This window comes from Branchiostoma belcheri, unplaced genomic scaffold (genome assembly GCF_001625305.1).
Source record: "Branchiostoma belcheri isolate BF01 breed outbred unplaced genomic scaffold, Haploidv18h27 scaffold55, whole genome shotgun sequence".
Classification (NCBI taxonomy): domain Eukaryota; kingdom Metazoa; phylum Chordata; class Leptocardii; order Amphioxiformes; family Branchiostomatidae; genus Branchiostoma; species Branchiostoma belcheri.
Window position 1 is genome coordinate 1,856,564 of NW_017804187.1, and position 24,282 is coordinate 1,880,845.

A 24,282-nucleotide genomic window follows, 5' to 3' on the forward strand; every position below is an offset into this window, starting at 1 on the left:
CGGGGTTGTTGGAGGAACTAAGCAAGACAAGACAAGAGAAGACAGAAAAAAAAAATTAGGTGCACAGCTACAACTTTGGGTGCACAAAGGTGCACATGCAGCCATGTTACTGCCCTTCGGCGTAACCCACCAGCTTATTGTTGTGGATCTGTCGCGTTAAAATTTACGTCCCGCGCCTCGCACATGTTAATAGCGGTACATCAACCGCCCCTTATCCACAGATAGTCACATAGATCACCTGGCAACAAATCGTCTCCCAAAACTGGGGCACGCGAGCAGTCGTGTGCTAGCCTCTACCAGGCCTCGGGAGGCGGCTGGAAGGAGTAGAAATCGGCCAGGGGAGTTAGTCTGCTAAAGAGTACAGTTAATTTGCTGCCCTGAGCTGTTATTCTTCAGCGGACCAACTCCCCTGGCAAGTTATCTCTTTCTATTTGCCGATTTCTGCTCTTTCCAGCCGCCTCCTGAAGCCTGGTAGAGGCTAGTCCCGTCCTAGAGCTGACCGGGTTGAATAAAAAAATTGACCCTCGTAGTTTTATCCAGGTCTGAGTCGACTATCTAGAGGATAGTTATGGATAAAGTGCAGTTCTAAACACCACACTACCTCAAAGCAATAGTTTGCTACAGCCCTAATTCATAGTGCACAAATACCTGATATGGTATCATAGGAATGTCTGTGTCTGTCTGTCAGTAGTATTGATTGATAACCGAGGCTTGAAATTCGGATGGAACGATAACATGGAAAAGTTAGAATACACAAAACAATACTAAGAGCCCCTAGCGCTATCATATCAATTGCATTATTCTATGACAAAAGAGTAAATGTGTATTTCGTTGTATATGTGCAAATAAACAAACAAAAAACCTACCTGCCGTTGTTTCCCCGGTTTAGAGCACCCTCTTCCGATGAATCCAAAGACAGCAGTGTTCCAAGCGGCTCCCCGCGTAAAGCGACGTCCGCACGCTACGAGATCCAGCGGCTAAATGAGCACTACACCGTCTGTGGCATGTGCACCTGATCACCAGATTATTCTTGTATCCATCCGCGTCAGGCGTCCAATCAGGTCCAGATCCTGGCGTCACGTGACAGACCCAAATTTGCACGTGGGAAGAAAGTATGTACGTGCGTTGAAGAAAAATCCGGGCCTATCATTGGCAAGGAAAATAAATGCCCTTTTACGATTGGTTGCCTGTGCTGATTAGATTAAGTGTAAGGTTTTCACCTCGAAGGTCGACATCCCCTACAATTTTTGTTAAGTGTGATGGGTTCTTTAACGTGTGGCTCTCCTCATACAGGGGACCTCCATTTTACGTCCCTAACGTCCCAAACCGAAGCAGGGCGAAGTGAGGAAAGCATTTTTAAGTACCTTCCGCAAGGGCACAAGATCGTTGACATTGGGTAGGATTCGAACCCGGGGCCACTTTGAGTTGACTACTCTGCTGTTACGCCCACACGATCCTATTTTCTATTACACTTTGGCCATGTTACCCCCCCCCCCTCTCCAAGTTACAACACTGCAGTGTGAGATTTAAGGGCGGCCTGGGGAACATTAACACTCTGTCGCATTATTGACCTTGTAGCATTTTACCCTCAGGAGTTCGGGTCACCCACAAGGTCACACTTAACAGCCGGATGTCAGGTTCGAAGTTTCCGGATCAATACATATAGAATAGCCTCTACCAGGCTTCGGGAGGCGGTTGGAACGAGTAGAAATCGGCCAAATAGGCAGATAACATGAATAGCCTCTACCAGGCTTCAGGAGGCGGCTGGAAAGAGTAGAAATCGGCCAAATAGAGAGATAGCATGCCAAGGGAGTTTGGTTGGCCGGAAAGAACAGTTTGCCGCTCCAATTTCTATTCTTTCCAGCCGCCTCCCGAAGCTTGGTAGAGGCTACATATAGAATACAACACTGTGTATTCCGTATCACCGGAGGTACCAGCCCGACCTCGGGTTGGATCGCCCAACGGCCGAAAAATAATTTATCGGGGCGGAGCATTAAGCCTTTAGTCTTCACCAGACTCTTTGGCAGGCTGAATGAATAGTAGAAATCGGCCTTAAAAGGATATATTTTTGTTGCTATTCCTTTCTTTTGTGCTAGACGGCGATACTGTGCGATCTGCATGCAATGGCTAGCCATTACTTGCAGTACTATCTTCTATCACTAGAGGTCGTAGCTAGTCTGTGATGGAGCGTTTTGGAACATGGAAGGATGATACTCCAGATAGGCGCTGTATTCAGATAAGTATTAACTCGAACCTCTGTATAATACTCCCAGGAAACATAGATGCTCTATTTCGAAACTGGCAACTGACAGAAAGTGAAGTCTCCTTAAGCTTTCGACCGGAAAATGAGGCCTCGAACACTGATAACCCACTCCCAGGTCCCGAACTCCAGCCAACCACCTACCAATCACCAGCCAATCACCAGCCAACCTCCAGCCAACCTCCAGCCAACCATAGCAGAACCTCCCGTCCACACCCGAAAGCCGAGCACCAGCCAACCACAGCCGACCTTGCTTCCGACCTTACCTACTAGTACCCCTAACCATGGTTAGGGGGAGTTCGGCTAGTGTTTGAGAGACACCTTTTGTCCTGATTCTTTTACACTTATACTTGAATTTAGCTCTTACTCAAAGCCTTCCATCCATTTTAATTAGTATCTACACTCTTCGCAGATATTGCTGCTAGGTAGAAATGTCTTAAGGATTTTTCTCATATTATGTATTATAGTACTGTACTTTGTAACCAGTTACAAATTATATGTTATCTTTATTTCAGGTCTTGTATTTATAGTAGATTTTTTTATTTGATGTTTGTCTCCACGTTTGTATTTGTGGGTTATCTAATACCAGTCACGACTGCCTTGATAACCTGTGTCTTGACCTGTTGTCATTGCCAATAAAGAAAGAAAGAAAGAAAGAAAGAAAGAAAGAAAGAAAGAAAGAAAGAAAGAAAGAAAGAAAGAAAGAAAGAAAGAAAGAAAGAAAGAACTAGAAAGGCCAATATTTGCTTTGGAGCAAATATAGCGATGGGTTCACCACATTTTACCACATGGCAGGGAAAGAATGAGAAACACAAGGGAAAACAATGCTTTACATTGATATAACTATAGTATGAAGTAACATACAACTAAGACTACAACAGTTGGATAGCTATTACCTACATTATTGGTTAGGATTGCATAATGCAAACTGTTGATTTTCAAGATAAAAAGAAGCGTTCATAGCCCGCATTCCAATGCTGGAGCAGGAAAGCTTAAAATACCTACCAAAACACTTGAATACAGACATACTGTCAGTATGGCATGGCTCTGTGCAGGTGTAAATGAAGTTAAGCCAGTTAAATCCCAACAGCCAATCAGCAAGGAGAATAGAGGAAAGCTGCATGCCTATTGGTTGATGCCTTGCATGCCATTGTGATGACTCATGTCCAAATGTGGTAAACACTGCACACTTACACAGTAATACATTAGCTATTACACAGCCAAAAAACTCAAATAAAACCATTCTAAAAGCCTGTATCACAATAATTTAAAAAACGCCTAGGGGTATTTGCCCACTGTACCTCCATACCAAATTTCAGGACCTTAGGCCCTAAAATGAAGAAGCTGAATCCATTTAAAGATATGGCAGGAGGAGGAGGAGGAGAAGAAGAAACATCAGAAAAAGCAATATGGTTTCACCACACCACTTCGTGGTGTGGTGAACCCATAAAAAAAGAAAGAAAGAAAGAAATTCGGCTGAGTGTGCCAGGGGCTTTAGCCACACGCGCACCGTGTCTTGCTATTCCTGGTCACTCAGTGCCTCTGGCGCGCACACGCTGTCGCTGATGTAATCTACCATGTTTCGACCTATTTTCCAAAATAAGGATGTTCCTTAAACAGATCAAAAGTGAAAAAAAAACAAGAAGAAAAGACGCCGCGCTGGTAAAATATCGGCAATCAGAGGACATGCTGCGCAGGTATTTTGGGTCCAATTTGAAATAATTTTCTCAAAATTCAGCTCTCGGCGACAGAATACTGAGGACGTGACTAGAAAGCCAAATATTAGTCTATATGTTGGGTCGTGTGGCGTAACGGCAGAGTGCTCGACTCGGAACCAAGAGGTCCCGGGTTCGAGTCCTGACATGCCACATGATTACCGATCACCGATTCTCAAAAGAAAAGAGTTAGCTGTTGACCTATAAACTGGCTAAGCTAAATATATCGCAATATAATCATATATATATAATATAATTTTGAACACCCCTCGTAATAGCGGCCGGACAAAGGGCATCCGCCGGAAGGGATCACATCAAGCGGACATACAGAAAAGACAGACGCTATATATGTGCACTGAACTGGGGAAATTTTCCTAGATCTTTTTTTAACATACACGATAAACAGTGAACCATGGTTTCAAGTCCCGTTCTGGGGACTGTGACCTCTTCCAGTACCGTGCATGCCGGGTGAGCGGCAACAGTCGGGATTCGAACTCCCAACCTCTTAGTCCAGAGGCGGAGTCAGTAACCACTAAATAAAGTCGCAGAGGCAGGGTCTCTAACCATTGGACTAATTCAGTGTGGCCGCGTGGCGTAACGTCAGAGTGCTCGACTCGGAACTCGTTGTCACCAAGCACAGTTGGGGCATCATCACTGGAAAGCTTTAAACAACTCCTGCAATTAAATGTGCAAGGATTGAGTATAACAAGTCGTTCGGTGTGATATAGCTAGCTGCCGCCGCGCCGCGTGCCTGTGAAGCTGGAGTGTTACGCCGGAAGGCGGTTATACCGGCTATACTGATACAGAAACAGACTAGGATTCCTACATCTCCTATGGAGATCGCTTATTTCTAGATCTTTCTACCGCCTACACCATGTAATTGTGACGACACGCGACCAGCGAGTACAGAGGAAGAGAGTGGTAATTTGACACCCCGGGAGCTCTAACCAATCAGGCGAACAACACGAATCGGCAGCGACAAATATGGGCTCGTTTTCATCATGAATGACAGGTCTTTTGATCCTTATTTTTACCGAAGTGACACGAAGAATTAATTAACAGTCGTCGCACGCAGTTTTAATAAGGAGCATCGAAGCCTGGAGATGAGCTAGCTCAGATTCGCGCTTCTGTGGACGCGGCAAAGTTTGCGATCTTTCCGCCACATCGAGCACCTGTTGAACTGTGTTCCTGGGCGCTGAAGTGAGTTGTTCCGTTTCCAATGTGGTCTGTTTCTGTTTGGTGGTATCTTAGTAACGTGCGTAGCCACTCTTTTGAGCATAGTAAGACACCAGCTTCTATATCTGTATAGCCGGTTTTGACCGCCTTTCAGTGAAACGCACCGGTTTTTTGATCTGGACCTGTATAGCTGGTATAATTGCCCTTCAGAGTAACGCACCAGCTTTTGTATCTGTATCTGAACAGCCGGAAGAAGAACCCTTCGGCGCAACATAACAGTTTCTATATCTGTATAGCCGGTTTTGACCGCCCTTCGGCGTAACGCACCGGCTTCTTGATCTGAACCTGTATAGCTAGTATAACTGTCCTTTGGCGCAATGTAACAGTTTCTGTATCTGTGTAGCCAGTATAACTGCCCTTCGGCGTAACACACCAGATTCTGTACCTGTGTAGCTGGTACATGTATAACTGTCTTTCGGCGTAACATACCAGCTTCTTGATCTGGACCTGTATAGCTAGTATAACTGCCCTTCGGTGCAATATAACAGTTTCTGTTTCTGTGTAGCCAGTATAACTGCCCTTCGGCGCAATATAACAGTTTCTGTATCTGTATAGCCGATATAACTGCCCTTCGGCGTAACACACCAGATTCTGTATCTGTATAGCCGGTATAACCGCCCTTCGGCGTAACACACCAGATTCTGTATCTGTATAGCCGGTATAACCGTCCTTCGGCGTAACACACCAGCTTCTGTATCCGGACCTGTATAGCCGATATAACTGACTGTCCTTCGGCGTAACACACCAGCTTCTGTATCCGGACCTGTATAGCCGATATAACTGACTGTCCTTCGGCGTAACACACCAGCTTCTGTATCTGGACCTGTAGAGCCGATATAACTGACCGTCCTTCGGCGTAACACACCGGCTTCTCAGGCACGGTGCGGCTGGCTACATCACACCGAACAACCACCGAACAAGAGGTGAAAAACGTCAAGTAACAGCCCGTGACCATGGACCATACGGACAATATGACGATCGCGGACTTCCCCTTTGCAAACGAAACGGACCCGGAGAAAGAAACTCTCGTCCTCGCCTCCGACATCATCACGAAGATCGTGGCTCCGTCGGTGTATGGAGTAGAGATCTTTGCCGGGCTGTTGGGAAACGCGCTTGTCATGTACATGCTGCTGGGCTTCACGAAGATGAAGGACTCCACGCACTACTACATACTGAACCTGGCGGTGGCTGACACTCTGTTCATGTTGGGCGTCCCCTTCATCTCGATCAGCTCGGCCATGGAGAGATGGGTAGGTTTGTTTATTTGTTTGTTTGATTGAACCTTTCTTTATCCATCAAAGCTCAAATCGGCACAGCCTCTACCAGGCTTCGGGAGGCGGCTGGAAAGAGTAGAAATTAGCCAAATAGTCACGGGTGTGCGGCAAACTGTATTCCTTTAGCGGACTAACTCCCCCTGCCTATTTGGCCAATTTCTACTCTTGTCGCTGCCTCCCGAAGCCTGGTAGGGGCTAAAATGATTGTTGGTATAACCAGGTATAACCGTCCTTCGGCGTAACACATCAGCTTCGCAGGTACGTGGCACGGCGGCAGCTAGCTATATCACACCCAACGACTTGTTACATTCAATCTTTGCACATGTAATTGCAGGAGTTGCTTAAAGTGATGATGCCCCAACTGTGCTTAAGTGGCAACGAGTTCAAGTCTACGATAGTTCTGTGGAAATACGAGTTTTTGAATACCTAAATTCTTGTTCTTTTCTGGGCTGGCTGCTTTCTTTTATAAGATCGTGATGTCTATGGACGCTATGAACAAATGTTCACCACGGGTTGGGTTGGCTATTAAAACCTACAAGTACAACCTTAATTCTCGCCATCACATAGTTATATATTATCTTCTGAAACTCTCCCTGAGATTTTGGGACAAAATAGTTGATTGATTGTGCTTTTTTTGTATCGTCCCTAGGTGTTCGGGCAGGCCATGTGTAAAGTGGTGATGTCTATGGATGCTATGAACATATGTTCACTACATACCAATTCTACCGTCATTACTTAATAACTACAATATATCCAACACTACAATATAACAACTACAATATAATCGGGTTACTACACTTTGCTGTGGTTTTGTGCTTTTTATCGTGCCCCAGGTATTCGGGCAGGCCATGTGTAAAGTGGCGATGTCCATGAACGCTATGAACATGTTCACCACGGGTTGAATTGGGTTGGCTATTAAAAACTACTAGCACAACTATATAATTCTCGCCATCACACAGTCACTACATTTTATCTTCTGAATTACGAAGCGTCCTCAATGAGGTTTTGTGCTTTTTCTATCGTTCCCCAGGTGTTCGGGAAGGCCATGTGTAAGATCGTGATGTCCATGGACGCTATGAATATGTTCACAACCGTGTTCAACCTGAACCGCTAGCTACTCGTATATTACACCGAACAACCTGTTACACCCAACCTAGACATTTGCACATTGAATTGCAGGAGTTGTTTCAAGCTTTGTTTAAAACTGTGCTTGGTGGCAACAACGAGTTCCACTCTACGATAATTCTTGAAAAATACGAGTTTTTGAACACCTCGGTTGATAACTCTGATATTCTAAGGCATGACTGTTTTTTGTTCTTTTCTGGGATGGTTTGGTATGTCCATCCTCGCTGACTTTTTGTATTCTGTCTCGTTCCCCAGGTGTTCGGGCAGGCCATGTGTAAGATCGTGATGTCTATGGACGCCATGAACATGTTCACAACGGTGTTCAACCTGGCCGTGCTCAGCGTGGATCGGTACCTGGCCATCGTCTGCTCTACAAGTCACCCAGAGCTCAGACAACCCAAGGTGAGGCATTGAAATAGTAGCGTTTACCATTTTTGTTTGTTTCGCATAACCGGTAAACCGCCTTCAGGCGTAACACACCAGTTTTGTACATGTAAGTACATGTAGAAGTTGCTTAAGACCGTAAGACTGTAAGACTGTAACGTTTGAACCACTCACACCGGGAAGGTCCCCTACTCTTTTCGATAAGTGTGGTGGGTTCTTTAACGCGACTGGGGTGTGGCTCTCCCCAAACACGGGACCTCCTAACCGAAGCTAGGTACTCATTTCCACCTGAGTGAAGTGAGAAAAGATGTATTTTAAAAAGTACCTTTTCCAAGGGCACAAGATCAGCGACATGGTAGGATTCGAATCCGGGACCTCTTGGTACCGAGCCGAACACGCTACCATTACGCCACACGATCCCACATTTTACCCCAAAAAAACATTTACTCAAGCAACTGGATGTGATTTTGGAAACGGTCAGACGTTTCAGCTAGTATCCACTACCTTTCGTCAGTGACACTGGAGAGTTGTCAGAAAAGCAGGTTTATGACCACGATATGCAAATCGCTACCACTTAAAAATCATTTCTAGTTGAGTACTTTATTACCTGGATGTTTAACCGATGTAGCCATAGGAATAGTTAATTTCTTTTATTCACAATCATTTGTTTAAAAGAGTCGACGTTTCGATGACCGTGTGTCATCTTCATCAAGGAAATTTTAATTGTGTGGAGTAACGACAGAGCGTTCGGCTCAGAACGAATTATGTCATGCCACCGATCTTGTGCCCCAGGGAAAGCCACTTAACACTAATTTTCTAACTCAGGTGAAATTGAGTATATCTGTTCATGCGTTTGTCTGCGTTAGTGGCGGCATGAAACTAAGTTGGAAGACCGCAGTGTGCCGTCTTCATGTATTGTGGTAAATGTTGGAATAGAAAAAAAAAACAATCTGTCATCTTCATAAGGACAATATTCAAATATTTTGTCGTTTACTCAAGAATTCATAACTGCAACAGACATGTTTGATTTTCGGTGTTTCCGTCTTATCATTTACTACAAATTGTCTTGTTTTTATGTGCCAAAAATTAATAAAGCCTGATTTGAATTGTAGAGTTGAAGGAGAAACCACTAGCCTAGATAGACGCGTTTGCCTTGTTTTCATGTGCAAAGAACAAATTTTAATAAAGATTGGTAGTGTGACAGTGGGGGGGTTTATAGGCGCTACCAACTGACCCGGCCAATGGGTCTAGACCTTTTCAGCCGAGTGGTTAGAGCGTCGGATTTTGAAGCTGATGATCGGGAGGTCGTGGGTTCGAACCCCGGCCCGGGACCAGGGTTTTTTATCTGTTTCTACTCGCTCCTCCTGTTTCTTGCAGTGGTTCCCACACCGGGAATCGAACCCGGGCCTTGGCGGTGAGAGCGCCAAATCCTAACCACTAGACCATATGAGTAGTAGTTGGACACAATGTAATCTGTGTATATGAAGCAAAGAAACCATTATTATTATCTAATTTTCAGGTTGCTGCCGCCGTGAGCGTGTCAGTCTGGTTCACAGCCATCCTGCTGAGCATCCCCGTCACAAGACGTGGTGACGACATACTCAAGTTTTTTTCAACTTATATTAATGCCACCACCAACACAGGAGACAATACAATACTTATTTGCACCTGAGCGAAGTGAGGAAAGTCGTGTTAAGTGCCTTTCCCAAGGACACAAGATCGGTGACAGGTCAGGACTCGAACCCGGGACCTCTTGGTTCGAGTCGAGGAAGCTGCCGCTACGCCACACGACCTCACTTGCACCGTCAAAACAATAAACAATAGATTTTTCAATAAATTGATTTGATGTAATTTTCAGGTTGCTGCCGCCGTGAGCCTGTCAGTCTGGTTCACAGCCATCCTGCTGAGCATCCCCGTCATGACGGCCAGCGAGAACGTCCTGACAGAGCACGGACACTACGTCTGCATCCTCAACTGGCCTGCGAGCGAGGCTATGTTCCGCCACAAGGTGTGTTCTAGCAATCCTCTCTATCTATCTATCTATCTTCCCCCCCCCTCTCTCCTGACCGAGCACGGCCACTACGTCTGCATCCTCAACTGGCCTGCGAGCGAGGCTATGTTCCGCCACAAGGTGTGTTCTAGCAATCCTCTCTATCTATCTATCTTCCCCTCCCCCTCTCTCCTGACCGAGCACGGCCACTACGTCTGCATCCTCAACTGGCCGGCGAGCGAGGCTATGTTCCGCCACAAGGTACGTTTGTTATGTTAACCGAAGGAATACATATTGTTTTTTGCTCAGTTTCCTCTTCTTCTCCAAACACTGACCCCTATGTATATGTTAATGTGTTTGAGTAAGAATTAACAGAGCAGACCATATGCGAAGGTAAACATTATGCAATTGCTTTGCAAATATTACCTTTCTAGTTTGTTTGTTTGTTTGTTTAGGATTTCCATTAGTTGAATTGGAGTCCGTAGTTAATCATCAGATAGTAGTATTTGGACCATCGCACACAGGGACTTGCCCGTATTCTTTTCGATAAGCACGGTGTGGCTCTCCTCAAACACAGGACCTCTATTTAACGTCCTATCCGACGGACGTACCTAACCGAAGCTAGGTACTCATTTACACCTGAGTGAAGTGAGGAAAATCATGTAAAGTACCTTTCACAAGGGCACAAGATCGGTGACATGTCAGGACTCGAACCCGGGACCTCTTGGTTCCAAGTCGAGCACTCTGCCGCCACGCCACACGACCCCATTAGTGTGAATTGGAGTCCGTAGTTGATCATCAGATAGTAGTACTAGTATTTGGACCATCGCACACCGGGGCATGCCCCAACTCTTTTTCGATAAGTGGGGTGGGTTCTTTATCGTGCGTGGGGTGTGGCTCTCCTCAAACATGGGACCTCCATTTAACGTCCTATCCGACGAACGTACCTAACCGAAGCTACATGTAGGTACTCATTTACACCTGAGTGAAGTGAGGAAAGTCATTTTAAGTACCTTTCACAAGGGCACAAGATCGGTGACATGGGCAGGATTTGAACCCGGGACCTCTTTGGTCTGAGCCGAACACTGTTACGCCACACGACTCCCAGTTGTTGAACAACAAAAGTTGATTTGATTGATTCATTCATTCCAGGTGTTCACGTCCTATACCTTTGTGGTTGGGTTCTTGGTCCCGCTTGCGATCATCACAGCCTCCTACTTGCTGGTCATCCAGCACCTGAAGTCCAATAAACCATTCACTCACTCACTCACTCACTCACTCACTCACTCACTCACTCACTCACTCACTCACTCATTCACACACACTAACTCACACACTCACTCACTCATTCAATCATTCACTCACTCACTCTCATACTCATTCACTCATTCTGTTACTCATTCCTTCCAGGTGTTCACGTCCTACACGTTCGTGGTTGGGTTCTTGGTGCCGCTTGGTATCATCACAGCGTCCTACCTACTCGTCATTCATTCATTCACTCACTCACTCACCCATGCACTCTTTTATTCACTCACTCAGTCATTCGTTCCTCCCAGGTTTTCACGTCCCATACCTTTGTGGTGGGGTTCGTCGTGCCTCTGGTTGACATAACGGCGTCCTGTTCTAATTACCTGCTCGTCATTAATAAATTCATTCACTCATTTACTCATTTGTTCCAGGTGTTCACCTCTTACACGTTCGTGGTTGGGTTCTTGGTGCCGTTTGGTATCATCATAACCTCCTACCTGCTGGTTATCCGGCACCTGAAGTCCAGCACTTCGGAACACGCTGCCGTCTCCAGAGTGTCCGTCAGGATGCGCACCAAAGTCACCAAGGTTTGTGCGGCCTGTCCTTAAATACGCATGTGTGATATTCCATCCTGAATCAGACACACAAAATAGCGTAGTATCTATCGTGTAGTTAGTTTTATAAATCTCCTGTACATTATCATGTAAGCCATGCATGTTCCTTGTATATATTACATTTATGAAATAGTGTTACAGTAGTATTAGACAAGATAGATATTAGAGTAGATATCAGTTTGATATGTTGTAACTCTGAAGAACTTGCCATACATTGTACCTGTGACAACTGTTGTGCAATAAAGTTTGATTTGATTTTTCCATCCTCCAGACGGTGACGGCCATGGTGGCGACGTTTGCTGTGTGTCGCCTGCCGTTCCACGTCTGCCAGCTGGTCCTGCTGGCCTCGGAGCCGCGTCCGACACTCGGTACGTTTGTTTGTTTGTTTGTTTGTTTGTTTGATAGGTCTCTATATTAGTGAGTAGGTAAATGTACTGCACTATTCTTCCCGGGGTCATACAAGTTACAAGTACATGCCAATATGTTTACCTTCGCAAAAGGAAAACATATTGTTTTTGCTCTGTTCCTTCTTCCTCTTCTTCTTCTATAAACCATAAGGTCAATGACCTGAACCAGACGTCTGTCACCATGGTAACAGGTGCTTCTGAGACATCCTGTGGTGTTGAATTACATTATGAAGCAATAGCTGGACAGTGTTTTTTTTAATCCAACATGAGAAGTCGGCGCAATTCAGGGGTACTTTGGACTCCTGCTGATTGATTTTAATAAAATTGAAATATTAAACGTACGTGCACTTATTCTACCCCCCAGGTACGCTGGTGATGTTCCACCTGGCCATGGTGATGTCCTACGCCAACTCCTGCGTCAACCCGGTCCTCTACGTCTTCACCAGTCAGAAGTTCCGCGACAGCTTCCGGGCGGCGCTGCGCCTCAGCGGGCGGCGGGCACGGCAGGAGTACGGGCGGCGGCAGAGGGAGGGGCTCGCCGCCGCTGCCAGAAACCGGCAACTGGGGGGCAACGGCTTCCTGCAGGAGGAGAGATGCGAGGTGAACATCACGATGCTCCCGTACTCAACCCCCGAAAGACTTGAAACTACAGTTTAGGACATTTTAGCGGGCGCCCTGTTCGAAATAGAACCCCCCGTTCGAAATAGAACCCCCGTTCGAAATAGAACCCCCTGTTCGAAATAGAACACCCTACTCGAAATAGAACACCCTGTTCGAAGTAGAACCCCCTGTTGGAAATAGAACCCCGTGTTCGACATAGAACCCCATGTTCGAAATAGAACCCCATGTTCGATGCGTTCGATCAGGATCGGTCTATTTTTTTAGGGGGTAGCCTTTCTCTTGAAATAAAAATGCGATGAAAACGTTGTGATACTACCGTATTTAACTACACAAGGAGATACCTACCATGACATCATTGTTTTGAACCCTCTAGTATTTTATCGATTCCATCCAAGTCATCTGGGTGGCCTGTAAGGAAACGGATTCCTCTAAAAAGAAAAAAATGCTATTTATTATTTATCTCTGTCATGTTTAGTCGGTAAAATGGTCTTGTGTAAGTAATATATAATTGAAGTAAGTTCTATTGTTTGAAAAAGGCACGTTGAGTTTCAGACTGTAGATATATTCGTCAATTGTTGAGTTGTGAATTTGTGACAGAATGTTTTGTTTTAAATTGCATTGAATGTTAAGAAGATATTCGTAGATTCAGTGTCAGTTCTTGATTCGTTATATCGATGTATGACCAGACATATTTCATAAAGTGTCGGATTTTAGCGTAATTTTTCTGTCAGTCATAGTCAACTTGATGGTTACCTTTGTGTACGAATTAGCGTAAATTGTAAATCGTTATAATGTAATTCAAGGATGTCTATTCTTTAAAAACGTATCAGTATCGGAATACAACGTTATAAATCGTCATACAGTGGTATGTATATTCTTTCAATATTGAGTATCAGAATATAGTATTGTAAATCGTATTAAAGTTATAAAAGTGTATATTCAAACCATATTGTGTATCAATATATAACGTTATAAATCGTCATAAAGTAATAGAAGGATGAATATTCTTTTAAACCGTATTGCGTATCAGGATATAGTATTGTAAATTGTATTGAAGTTATAAAAGTGTATATTCTTTCAAAACGTATATATTGAGTATCAGGATATAGTATTGTAAATTGTATTGAAGTAATAAAAGTGTATATTCTTTCAAACCGTATATATTGAGTATTCAGGATATAGTATTGTAAATCGTATTGAAGTAATAAAAGTGTATATTCTTTCAAACCTTATTGTGTATGAGACATTTTCCTGTCCTTGTGAGCGTGTGGTGGGCGTGAGTCATCTTTTTTACTTCTTTTATCCCCCCAAACGCACATAGACCAGCGAGCTTTATGTAAGGTAAGGAACATATCCACCGGACGTCTATTATGTTACGATATACCATTTTGAGCGGATGGATAACAGACATTACATACATGTAAGGTACCGGTACGGATAGCCTGGATGCCAGACCCAAAGCACACTGGACACAAAATATCTCAGTGTGCTAGGGTCTGGTAGGGTCTCTTAGGAAAGGCTCTCGAGCAAAGGGTGGAGAAGCTGTGATTGATGACCCCTCACACCACAGGTAGCCTGTTACATGGTATCACCATTGGTCAGCAGGAGACAATCTTGGGCTCAACAGTGAGGGTCTGCATGCCCTTTTTCGTTAACCGTTATGGGCTATTTTAATTCACCGTTAATCGTTGCTGGCCCGCTCTATTCAACGTTAAGCGTTATCAGTATATTCCTCGTCAGGCGTTATTGGTCGTTTTAATTCAACGTAAAACGTTATTTGTCATCCTAAATTCAGCGTTAAGCGTTAATGAATAATTCTTCGTTACGCCTAATTTTGCCTTTCAAAGTGCAGGAAACGCGTCATTGAAGGTTAAAAATACAAAATTTCCCGGGGGAGAATGCCCCCGGACCCCCCTACATTGCTCGCGCCTTTGGCGCTCGACTCGCGCTTCTGCGCTCGGTCCCTTCGGCTCTAGCCAGAACCAGCTTTCCCGTCAATTTCCGGAAGTTTGCGGAGAATTACAGAATTTTTTAAACGAATCCGTCAACCTTGACAGGCAAATTAACAAAAATCTCGAGTAAAGTATGAAAACATCAGAAGGACCGACAAACACTCTCAACACCATGATTTGCCTCTCAAAATGTGGGAAATTGCGTTTTTGAAGGCTTAAAAATCCTAAATTTCCCGGGGGAGCATTCCCCCCTAGATTACGACGTTCCCCTCTCAAAATCCACTGGGCAGACTGAAAAAAATGCAAGCTGGCCGACGTCGACTCGGACTCCCCTGTATTTGTGGACGCACTCGGGGACCAGGGCAGGTGGGGAACACAGGGAACACATACCTTTAATGCGTGCTTCATTACATGTAAGATATACGTAATTTTGTCAGTGATCACCTTTTCTCACAAAGCGAGATACCAAATCCAGTGCAGCTCGAAAAAAAAGCCTGTCAATTTACCGTTAAGCGTTGCCGGCCGTCCTGAATTTACCGTTAAGCGTTATCGGCCCTGCTGAATTTACCGTTAACCGTTGCCAGGACCCCCCCATGCAGACCCTCAACAGTTAATCATTAACCAGTCAATTTTCTAAATGTTTTTGGAGTTTATTTTCCAAAATAACAGCAGAACTTAGTCTAATAGTAGAAGTAGTGTTCAGCCCAGGCTTTCCTGATTGTTTAGGTAACAGTCCTCTGACACACCAGGACAAAATAACCTTATCTACAGTTTAATCTCATCTGCTGGTGGCCACTGGTAAAGATACAGCTGGGAGTTTTTAACCAATCATAGCAGAGGTGTAGAATTGCTTCCTGCTGTGCCACCAATGGGGCCTTACGCTCAGATACTGAGCGTCCGAGTGGCAGACCCAGGCTCACTGAGATATTTTGTGTCCAGTGTGCTTTGGGTCTGGCATCCAGGCTATGGTACGGAAGGCTCCAGGGCTGAGTCTAAGTTTTATATCGGGGCGGAAATATGATTTAAAGTGGCGTTATGCAATGCTTAGATCGCAATCTGGTCACATTTCCACATCCCGAACCTGCCGGGTTGTTTCTAGGAACGAAAAATTAACAATTTGTATCAGGAACATACAGAAATCGTGCACATGGTTATTTTTCAACTTTTCCGAGTTTTATTTGTCTTTTATCATATTTTTCGTTCTCAAAAGCTGCAGACATGGCAATCGTAAAATTTGGATAGTTAGAGGACCAGGTGGTGCGCTATGCACCACCTGGTGCGGCGCCTATCTTTGGTTCAGTAGCCCTTGGGCCACACAGTTGTGCAGTCACTACAGCAGGGGCTAGTCCACTGGTAGTGGTGTGTGTTGAACTCCCATACACACAGGTCACTACAGCAGGGGGCTAGTCCACTGGTAGTGGTGTGTGTTCAACTCCCATACACACAGGCTACTACAGCAGGGGGCTAGTCCAGTGGTAGTGCTGTGTGTTTGACTCTCATGCTCTTTCCCAAATTTTGAGTGCTAAGCAGAGAAAGCAGTATGTACCATTTTAAATGACAGAAGGGATCGAACTCACGACCTACCGAATGCAAGGCGAGCACTTTACCCACTGGACCATTGCACCGGTCAAATTTGCATAAGTCCTAGACATTGCTGCAATTTACATAACACATCCTTTACACTATATAACCCTGTCTGGGGGTAATTAAGGCCAACCTTTCTTTCAAACAAAAGCCCTTACGCTCCGCTTGTCATATGATTTCAAACAACTGTCCGCATGATATCCCGATTCCTAGAAGTCTGGACACCCCTTTTGTCACATTAAATCACATTACATTATTCTCAGTTTCCCCATCGAATTTGCAGAAAGGTAACATTGAACATTTATAGAAAATTCATGCCGGAGAGCTACTTGCAAGAACATGATAAAACAATATTTTATATAGGATAATAAGCAGTAAACATGACCATAAATAATGCTACTGATGCTACTTTTAATATACTTATTGTTGGGTTTGACTTCTTTGCTGTGCGCAGTTGAGTATGAAATGCCCAAACATTTTGCGAGATGTATGAATTGGGAGGTGTTAATAGAAATGCAGTTTTTGTAGGGTTGGAAGGTAAATAAATTGATGCATTGTATTGTTGTAATGTACATGTAAATGTTTGTCTTGTCAGCAGGGCAAAAAAAGAAGTCAAACCCAACAATAACTACATTGACTGTAGTTATTATAGCCGTCTGGCTAGTTGGGTGCCCTGGCTGTACAAATTGTCTTCTTACAGCCAAATAGCGGTATAACAAATAAAGAAAGCTTGGAAACATTTTGGTGACCATTTCAATCAACTTAATATATACCTCTTTCGGTTTGCCTGGGTACCATGTAGCGTAGAGGAGCAAAATCTGGATGGTACCCGGACTATCTTTTGGTGCTATATATAATGAGGGCAATCGCAAATTTATCCAGCTATTAGTTCCCATAAGTGAGTAAATAATAATGAATAGACCAGAGCCTCCGTAATGATCCGCGCAGCTAGAGAACCGGAACATCTCCCCGGCTTCTGCAGGAAATGTCAGTCCTTGTTATCTCTCGTTCTCCTGAAAAGGTACTGCCTTAAGCACGCGTGAGGGAGTCATTATATATAATGAGCGAAAAATCGGGTGGTTACACCTTAAAAAAAAGAGCGGGAAAAGAGAGATTTCCGTCGCTTTTGGCTGGTGAAGTTTGTGAAAATTCACGTTTTTTTTTCAAAGGCGTAATTATATATAATGAGCGAAAACTCGGGTGGTTACCCTTTAAAAAAAGAGCGGAAAAAGCGGAGAAAATAATCTAAGTCAGCTTTTCGTCAATTTTGGCTAGTAAGATTTGTGAAAATCCACTTTTTTGAATTTACGTGAGAAGATTGAGGATAAAACAGATTCAGTTGATTTCATTATTTTCACAGGAAATTAAGAAATACGATGAAAAATAATCTATTACCACTACGTTGTGAAAATCCATGTTTTTTTCATTGCGTATTCATAAGATAATAATGATGAACAAAAATTCACTCTTCGATATATCCTTAATCCCCAACACTTCTTTCTTTCTTGTGATTCACCTTAGAATTTTTATTGTCCCTTTCTAAGAAAGGCTTATTGGGCATTGTAGACCACCCAAACAGTGCATTCAGTACTAATTAGCGGTAGAGCAACCGTAACTCTCCTTTAGAAAGCTCGTCCTCAGTCACTACCACCACCTTTTGTCCGACATATTTGATCCTGATAACATTTACACCTGGCATACCCTATGTTCGTAGACTCCATTATTTGTTTTCTTATAATTATTATTAGCGTTCTTATTGTCACTACTATCATTTGTTCACTTATATTTTATGTGTCCGTGGGCATGTTTTTATTTGTTTGTCATTGGTTATGATTGTTTCTTGTTTTATCTGTATATGTTTGCATAAGTCTTTGGTGTTACTTTTTATTTTATTATGTTTTTAATTTGGACAGGGGGCTAAGACAAAGGCTAGACCTGTTCCCCCTGTCCAATTACATACTTTGTTATGTAATGAAGCTGAAATAAATAAATAAACTCCTCTTGCTCTCTTGCTCTCTCTCTCTCCATCAACCTGAGGCGATGACATTTTCATTGTCTATTTTAAAGAAAGGCTCTTTTAGAGACCTGACAGCCAGTGCAGTCATCACTGATTAGGCCACACCAAGTAAATTTTATGGATGACGTCCGCGCGCGCATTGATTTTGGCCTGTTCCTAGAAAAAAAAAACAAGAAATTCCGCTTCCTGTAACTATGACCAAAGAGTCACGTCAGTGCCGCAAATCGTCAGATTGACGTGAAGCCCGTAACGCGAAAACAGGACAGGACGACAACTGCTGTTCCACCTGATTTATTGCTGTTTTGATGATGAATAAAAGACTTCTTGTTTGTTACACTGTGTAACCTCATTCAATTTGTGTCATAACATTTGTCGTCTCTTAGTATATTTCTAATCTAGGCATCTTGTTTTTTAGGGCCCTTCTTGTTTTTTTCTCGCCCTCTCGCATTAGATTTAGGGTCTCCAAAGAACGTCATCCATAAAATTTACTTGGTGTGGCCTTAGTGTTAGCGCAATCGTCAGCCATGTTGCTTTCTCTGCGTGAAAAGACACTGCCTGGAGCTTGCAACCGCGAAATCCAGGCTTTTTTCACTGCTTATAGAAGATGTAAACTAAACGAATCAGTCCATTAAATCTTTGGTATATGATCACCAAGATGTGTTTTTACTCATGGTATAATCTCCAAGCACGTCTTTCGATTGTCGGTTGTTAGCTAAGACAGTATTAAATTGGCCAGGCTGTATCAATCCACCGGAGGCGAAATGGTAACTGTCCTTGGTGCTGAAATGGTAACTGTTTGGCCACTGGATACTGCCTGGCCAATTTGACACTCTCATCGCGGCTACAGAAAGATCTGCTTGCAGAATACCTATTAATCTAAACACACTTTCTGACAATGCTAAACAAAGTTTAGTTCTTCGCGTCAGTTTGGTTTGTTTGACATTAACTGTGAAATTATGTTAGCCGCGCAAAACTACATCAGAGATACAAAACGCTTCTAGTTGTATGTGTCCTGCTATTGTTTCCTTCTCTTCTGGGATGGGAGGTTTGACTCATGCTATCCATAGTTTTCAAATGTCTTCTAAACGTCTTTTTTTTTCATTATAAAAGTGGCTGCGAGAATATAAGTTGTAGCTAACTTGAGTTCGCAGCCACTTAGTCCATGTCCTTTTATTTGTATTCATCACTGTGCTTCTGAATAAAAAAATATTACCTTTGATCAACCTTATACATTCTCACTGTCCAATTCTAAGAAAGGGCATTGGATATCGGAGAAGAGTCATCACTAATAAGCGTTAGAAACACGTCAAAGCAGTCATATTTCAAACAGAAGAACGGTCTTCAGAATTCGTCGTGCGATCTGTCGAAATAAAAAGGGAGCAAAATTTGCCGCAGGGAAAAATCCTTGAAAATACACTAATTGTGCGGAAGTTTACAGCAGCGCAGAAAGAATAACAAAAAGCGTCAGAAAACAGATGCTACTCAGGAAGAAGAGACCTATTGCCTTTTTGAAAATCCTTCAACATCTGCAAAATCGAACGCAGGCAAAGGAGGAAAGTGCACATGCCTAACCCTGAAAACGTTTTGTTACGTTTAACTACATAAATACTCCGCCAAGGACAAGAACGTCATTAACACCAGGATTTGCGATAAGACGAAGCAGGTGCTTCTCCTGAAGTGTTTATTAGTAACTCGTTAAAAACCTACGAACTACTAAAAAAACACTTGAGAAGTGTAGAGGGTTCGTTACTGGGCTCTTACCGAACATCTGGTTGTAAGTTCCATCCGAGAAGGTCTAGGGGATCCCTGATGAACCTCCGGCACTCATCTGCACTTGAGCCGAGTATGAAAATTAATACATAGTGCCTTTTGTACGTCGGTGAAGGTTAGACATCCAGGTATGACACGACAAAAAGATACGACAAAAAAGTTACTCAAGCAACTGGATATGATTTTGGAAACTGTCAGACGTTTCAGCTAGTATCCACTGCCTGAGGTTTTGCCAACTTTTGTGATAACCAGTTGATTGTTTCTACTTCGTCTCACGTACCCATATGTTTCTCCAATGCTTATTCAGATGACTCTATATGAAAAGTTAAAGAATGAAAAAGTACCACTAGATTGACAGTGGTTGTGAATCTACTGGTACTATTCTATTCTCTAACTTCTTGTATGTTCTTTAATGCTTATTCATATGACTCTATTTAGAAAGCTAAAGAATGAAAAAGTACCGATAGATAGTGATTATGAATCTACTGGTACTATTCTATTCTCTCTAAATTCATGTATGTTCTTTAATGCTTATTCAGATGACTCTATGTGAAAAGTTACAGAATAAAAAAGTAGCAGTAGATACACAGTGGTTGTGAATCTACTGGTACTATTCTATTCTCTAACTTCTTGTATGTTCTTTAACGTTTATTCAGATGACTATATGGAAAGTTAGAGAATGAAAAGTACCAACAGATAGTGATTATGAATCAACTGTATCGGTATCTGTATAGATATAGCCGGTATAACCGCCCTTCGACGTAACACACCAGCTTCGCAGGCACGCGGCGCGGTGGCAGCTAGCTACATCACACCGAACGACTTGTTACACTCAATCTTTGCACATTTGATTGCAGGAGTTGTTTAAAGCTTTCTAGTGATGATGCCCCAACTGTGCTTGGTGACAACGAGTTCCAGTCTACGATAGTTCTGGAGAAATACGAGTTTTTGAATACCTCTGCCCTCAATTCTTGGTTGATAACTCTGATATTTGAAGGCATGACTGTTTGGCGTGTGGCCTTAGAAGATGGAAAAGTACCAGTACACAGTGTGCGTCATTATGCTGTCACACCATTGAAAACAGCCGCCTACGGCAGGGAGGAACAACAATATACCCTCCAAACCTACGCGTCCAGTAAGAAAGGAAAGATAGCGGCAGGATGTGCATGAGGATTAACAATGTGTTTTTTTGCCTGGAGCGTTTATTAGTTCCTTTAGAAATATAACATGAGAAGTCCTGTCGCTTCGTTACCGGTCTCTCATTGTACATGACCCTCCGGCTTGACGTATGTAGGAGTTTGTTTCTAACAAAAGATCGGAGCTCATTTGTACATGAGTAAAGTGTGAACATTCGTGTTCGGGCACAACAGTTAATTAAGGTAATGTAAGGATTTGAATCCAGGGCCGTTGGGTTCTAGCTATAGGTCAACAAACTTAGTGACTATAGAAAAGAAAAGACGTGTTCAAAAACTCGTTTTTTCCAGAATAAATGTCCAGACTATGCATGATGTACAAAATGACTAATAAACTGGTGGACGTACCAACCACTAAGTACCCAATACCAGCTCAGAAAAGAACGAGAAATAGTCATGCCTTCAAATATTAGACTTATCAACCAAAGATTGAGGTGTTAAAAAACTCGTATTCTCCAAGAACTATCGTAGAGTGGAACTCGCTGTCACCCAAGCACAGTTAGGGCATCATCACTAGATGGCTTGCGCGCGGGTAGGATAACATGTAATAATGTATCAATATGTATCAATATGAGTGCTTTTGTACATAGTTTAGTTCATATGTCAAGTCGGGTATAAATAGCTTTGTGTCTGTTTTTAAACCTCGACTTTCTGTAGCTGATCATGAATTGCGTGAATTTGTCCCTGAACCGTAGTGCTCTTTCGTGTACATGTAAGTTCTCACTTCAATACGGACTGTGTAAAGTTCAAACAGAGACGAAGCCTCTGGTACAGAGTTGTTTGTGAGATTTAATCCAAGGCCACACATTTACGCAATTCAGCCAGTTCTGTAGCCTGGTATCCAGTCTTACGTGATTGGGGGTGTTGGAGTGTTCAGGCAAGCTGTGTGTTCGGGGGCTCTGACTAATAGCTTCCCCCGCCCAGTGCAACAGGCCGTCCCGGTAGGAGTGTTACGCTAATAAGAGACAGTATGCTTGGGGATTTGGTGGAGGGCTAATCAATCTCTCGTGAAATACACACCGGGAAACCTATGTGAGGCGGGCGGAACAGAGCTCTTGCGGCCCCCACCATGATCAGACTGGATACCAGGCTACCGGTTCTGAAGATTGGTTGACCTTAATGGTTTTACCTGGAAGATCTGTATATAGCATAATAGCGTAAATTTGTTGAACCTTAGTGCTCTGAACCTTAGTGCTCTGCCTTGTAAGCTCTCACGCTATGGAGGTAACGAATCAACGCAAGTGGGAAACTTCAAACCAGTCTGTGTAAAGTTCACACTGAGACGCCTCTGGTACAGAGTTGTTTGTGAGAGATGGTCCAAGGGCAAATTCACGCAATTCATGCCGAAAGCTTCTTTCCTACTGTAGAACTACATCACTATGGAACAAGCTTCCTTGTGGGGTCGTGTGGTGTAGCGGCAGAGTGCTCGACTCGGAACCAAGAGGTCCCGGGTTCGAATCCTGTCATGCCACCGATCTTGTGCCCCTGGAAAAGGCACTTTACACGACATTCCTCACTTCGCTCAGGTGAAAATGAGTATTGTATTGCCCCCTGTGTTGGTGGCGGCATTAATATAAGTTGAAAAACTTAAGTGTGTCGTCACCACGTCTTGTCACGAACTTTTGCTGAGAGAAATAGCGACAAGCTATGATGATGATGATGTCTTGTGATTTGAGATGTTGGAATGTACATTAAAGAAAAAGAGACGGCGGCTTTGGTACAGAGTTGTTTGTGAGAGTTGGTCCAAGGCCCCAAATTCACGCAATTCCGAGCGGCTACAACATTTGGAGTTTCAAAAACAGTAGGGTCGACCAGGCTTCAGAAGCGGCGGGGAAGAGTAAAAAATGGCTATATAGTCAGATAACATGCCAGGGGAGTTAGTCCGCTAAAAAACATTAATAGGTACAGTTTGCCGCTCTAGCAAGCTACGGAAGCGACTGGAAAGAGTAGAAATTGGCCAAATAGACAAAATATCATAGCCGAAGTATGTACAGGGCCAAAGAAGTAAAGCATGCATACAACTATGCTCTCACGACCGTATCATGTCCAGATTGCGTACCATTGAAAATATCGTGAATGATGCTGATTATCCTCTATCAGGCTTGGGGAGGCAGCTGGAAAGAGTAGAAATCGTCCAAATAGAGAGATAGCATGCCAGCAGGGGAGTTGGTCTGCTGGAGAGAACAGAGCGGCAAACTGTTCTCTCCATCAGACCAACTCCCCTGGCATGTTATCTCTCTATTTGGCCGATTTCTACTCTTTCCAGCCGCCTCCCAAAGCCTGGTAGCAAACGGCTTGAATTAGTACTAGTATATATCCCGCGCCGACGTAGAGCATCTATTGCCTGCGTCGCAGTAAACAAGTCCTCTCCTCTTTCATTCCAACAATTGTTCCTGTCTCGTGCATTGATCGATGAAGCTGTTTTCTAAATTCTCACATCTGATCTGCTAATCATCTTACATAGAGCGCTTTTGTGATCGAATGTAAATTCTTAAAACTGATAATAGAATACATTAATTCTATGACGATCTATGGCACCGATTTTGGCATGCATGGACATGGTTTTGATTAATGACATACGTGTACTGCAACTTTGCAAATATGAAATTATTTCATGTACATTATTGTGTTACGTTGTCATGTACGCTGATTTTTGGATAAACTGAAACGGAGATATCAAAGTTAGGGGTGATGCGAACGAGAGAGAGAGAGACGAAAAGGGGAGAGAGGGAAAAAGAAAGGGAGGGAGAAAGTGTGTGAGTGTGTGTGAGAGAGGGGGAAGTGTGTGTGTGTGTGATAGAGAGAGAGGGAGGGAGAGAGAGAAAGGGGAGAGAGAAAGAGGGGGAGAGAGAAAGGGGGGAGAGAGGGAAGTGTGTGTGTGTGAGAGAGAGA

General features: G+C 43.5%; 1 protein-coding gene across 1 annotated transcript; it reads left to right on the forward strand.

Annotated features, from left to right (window-relative positions):
- The first annotated feature begins 6,182 nt into the window (after positions 1–6,182).
- On the forward strand, positions 6,183–12,910 carry LOC109481323 (somatostatin receptor type 2-like). The gene is made up of 6 exons (XM_019783855.1): positions 6,183–6,461; positions 7,866–8,012; positions 9,853–10,002; positions 11,664–11,819; positions 12,118–12,214; positions 12,618–12,910. Exons 1-6 carry the CDS (start codon positions 6,183–6,185, stop codon positions 12,908–12,910), a joined length of 1,122 nt encoding a protein of 373 aa, XP_019639414.1.
- Positions 12,911–24,282: the final 11,372 nt, after the last annotated feature.

What these genes read in the sequence shown, in the direction of transcription:
- LOC109481323 (XM_019783855.1), top strand. Translation starts at nt 6,183, where the DNA reads ATGACGATCGCGGACTTCCCCTTTGCAAACGAAACGGACCCGGAGAAA. An exon ending in GCTCGGCCATGGAGAGATGG is followed by an intron (nt 6,462 to 7,865) that starts GTAGGTTTGTTT and finishes CTCGTTCCCCAG; the next exon opens with GTGTTCGGGCAGGCCATGTG. An exon ending in TGCGCACCAAAGTCACCAAG is followed by an intron (nt 11,820 to 12,117) that starts GTTTGTGCGGCC and finishes TCCATCCTCCAG; the next exon opens with ACGGTGACGGCCATGGTGGC.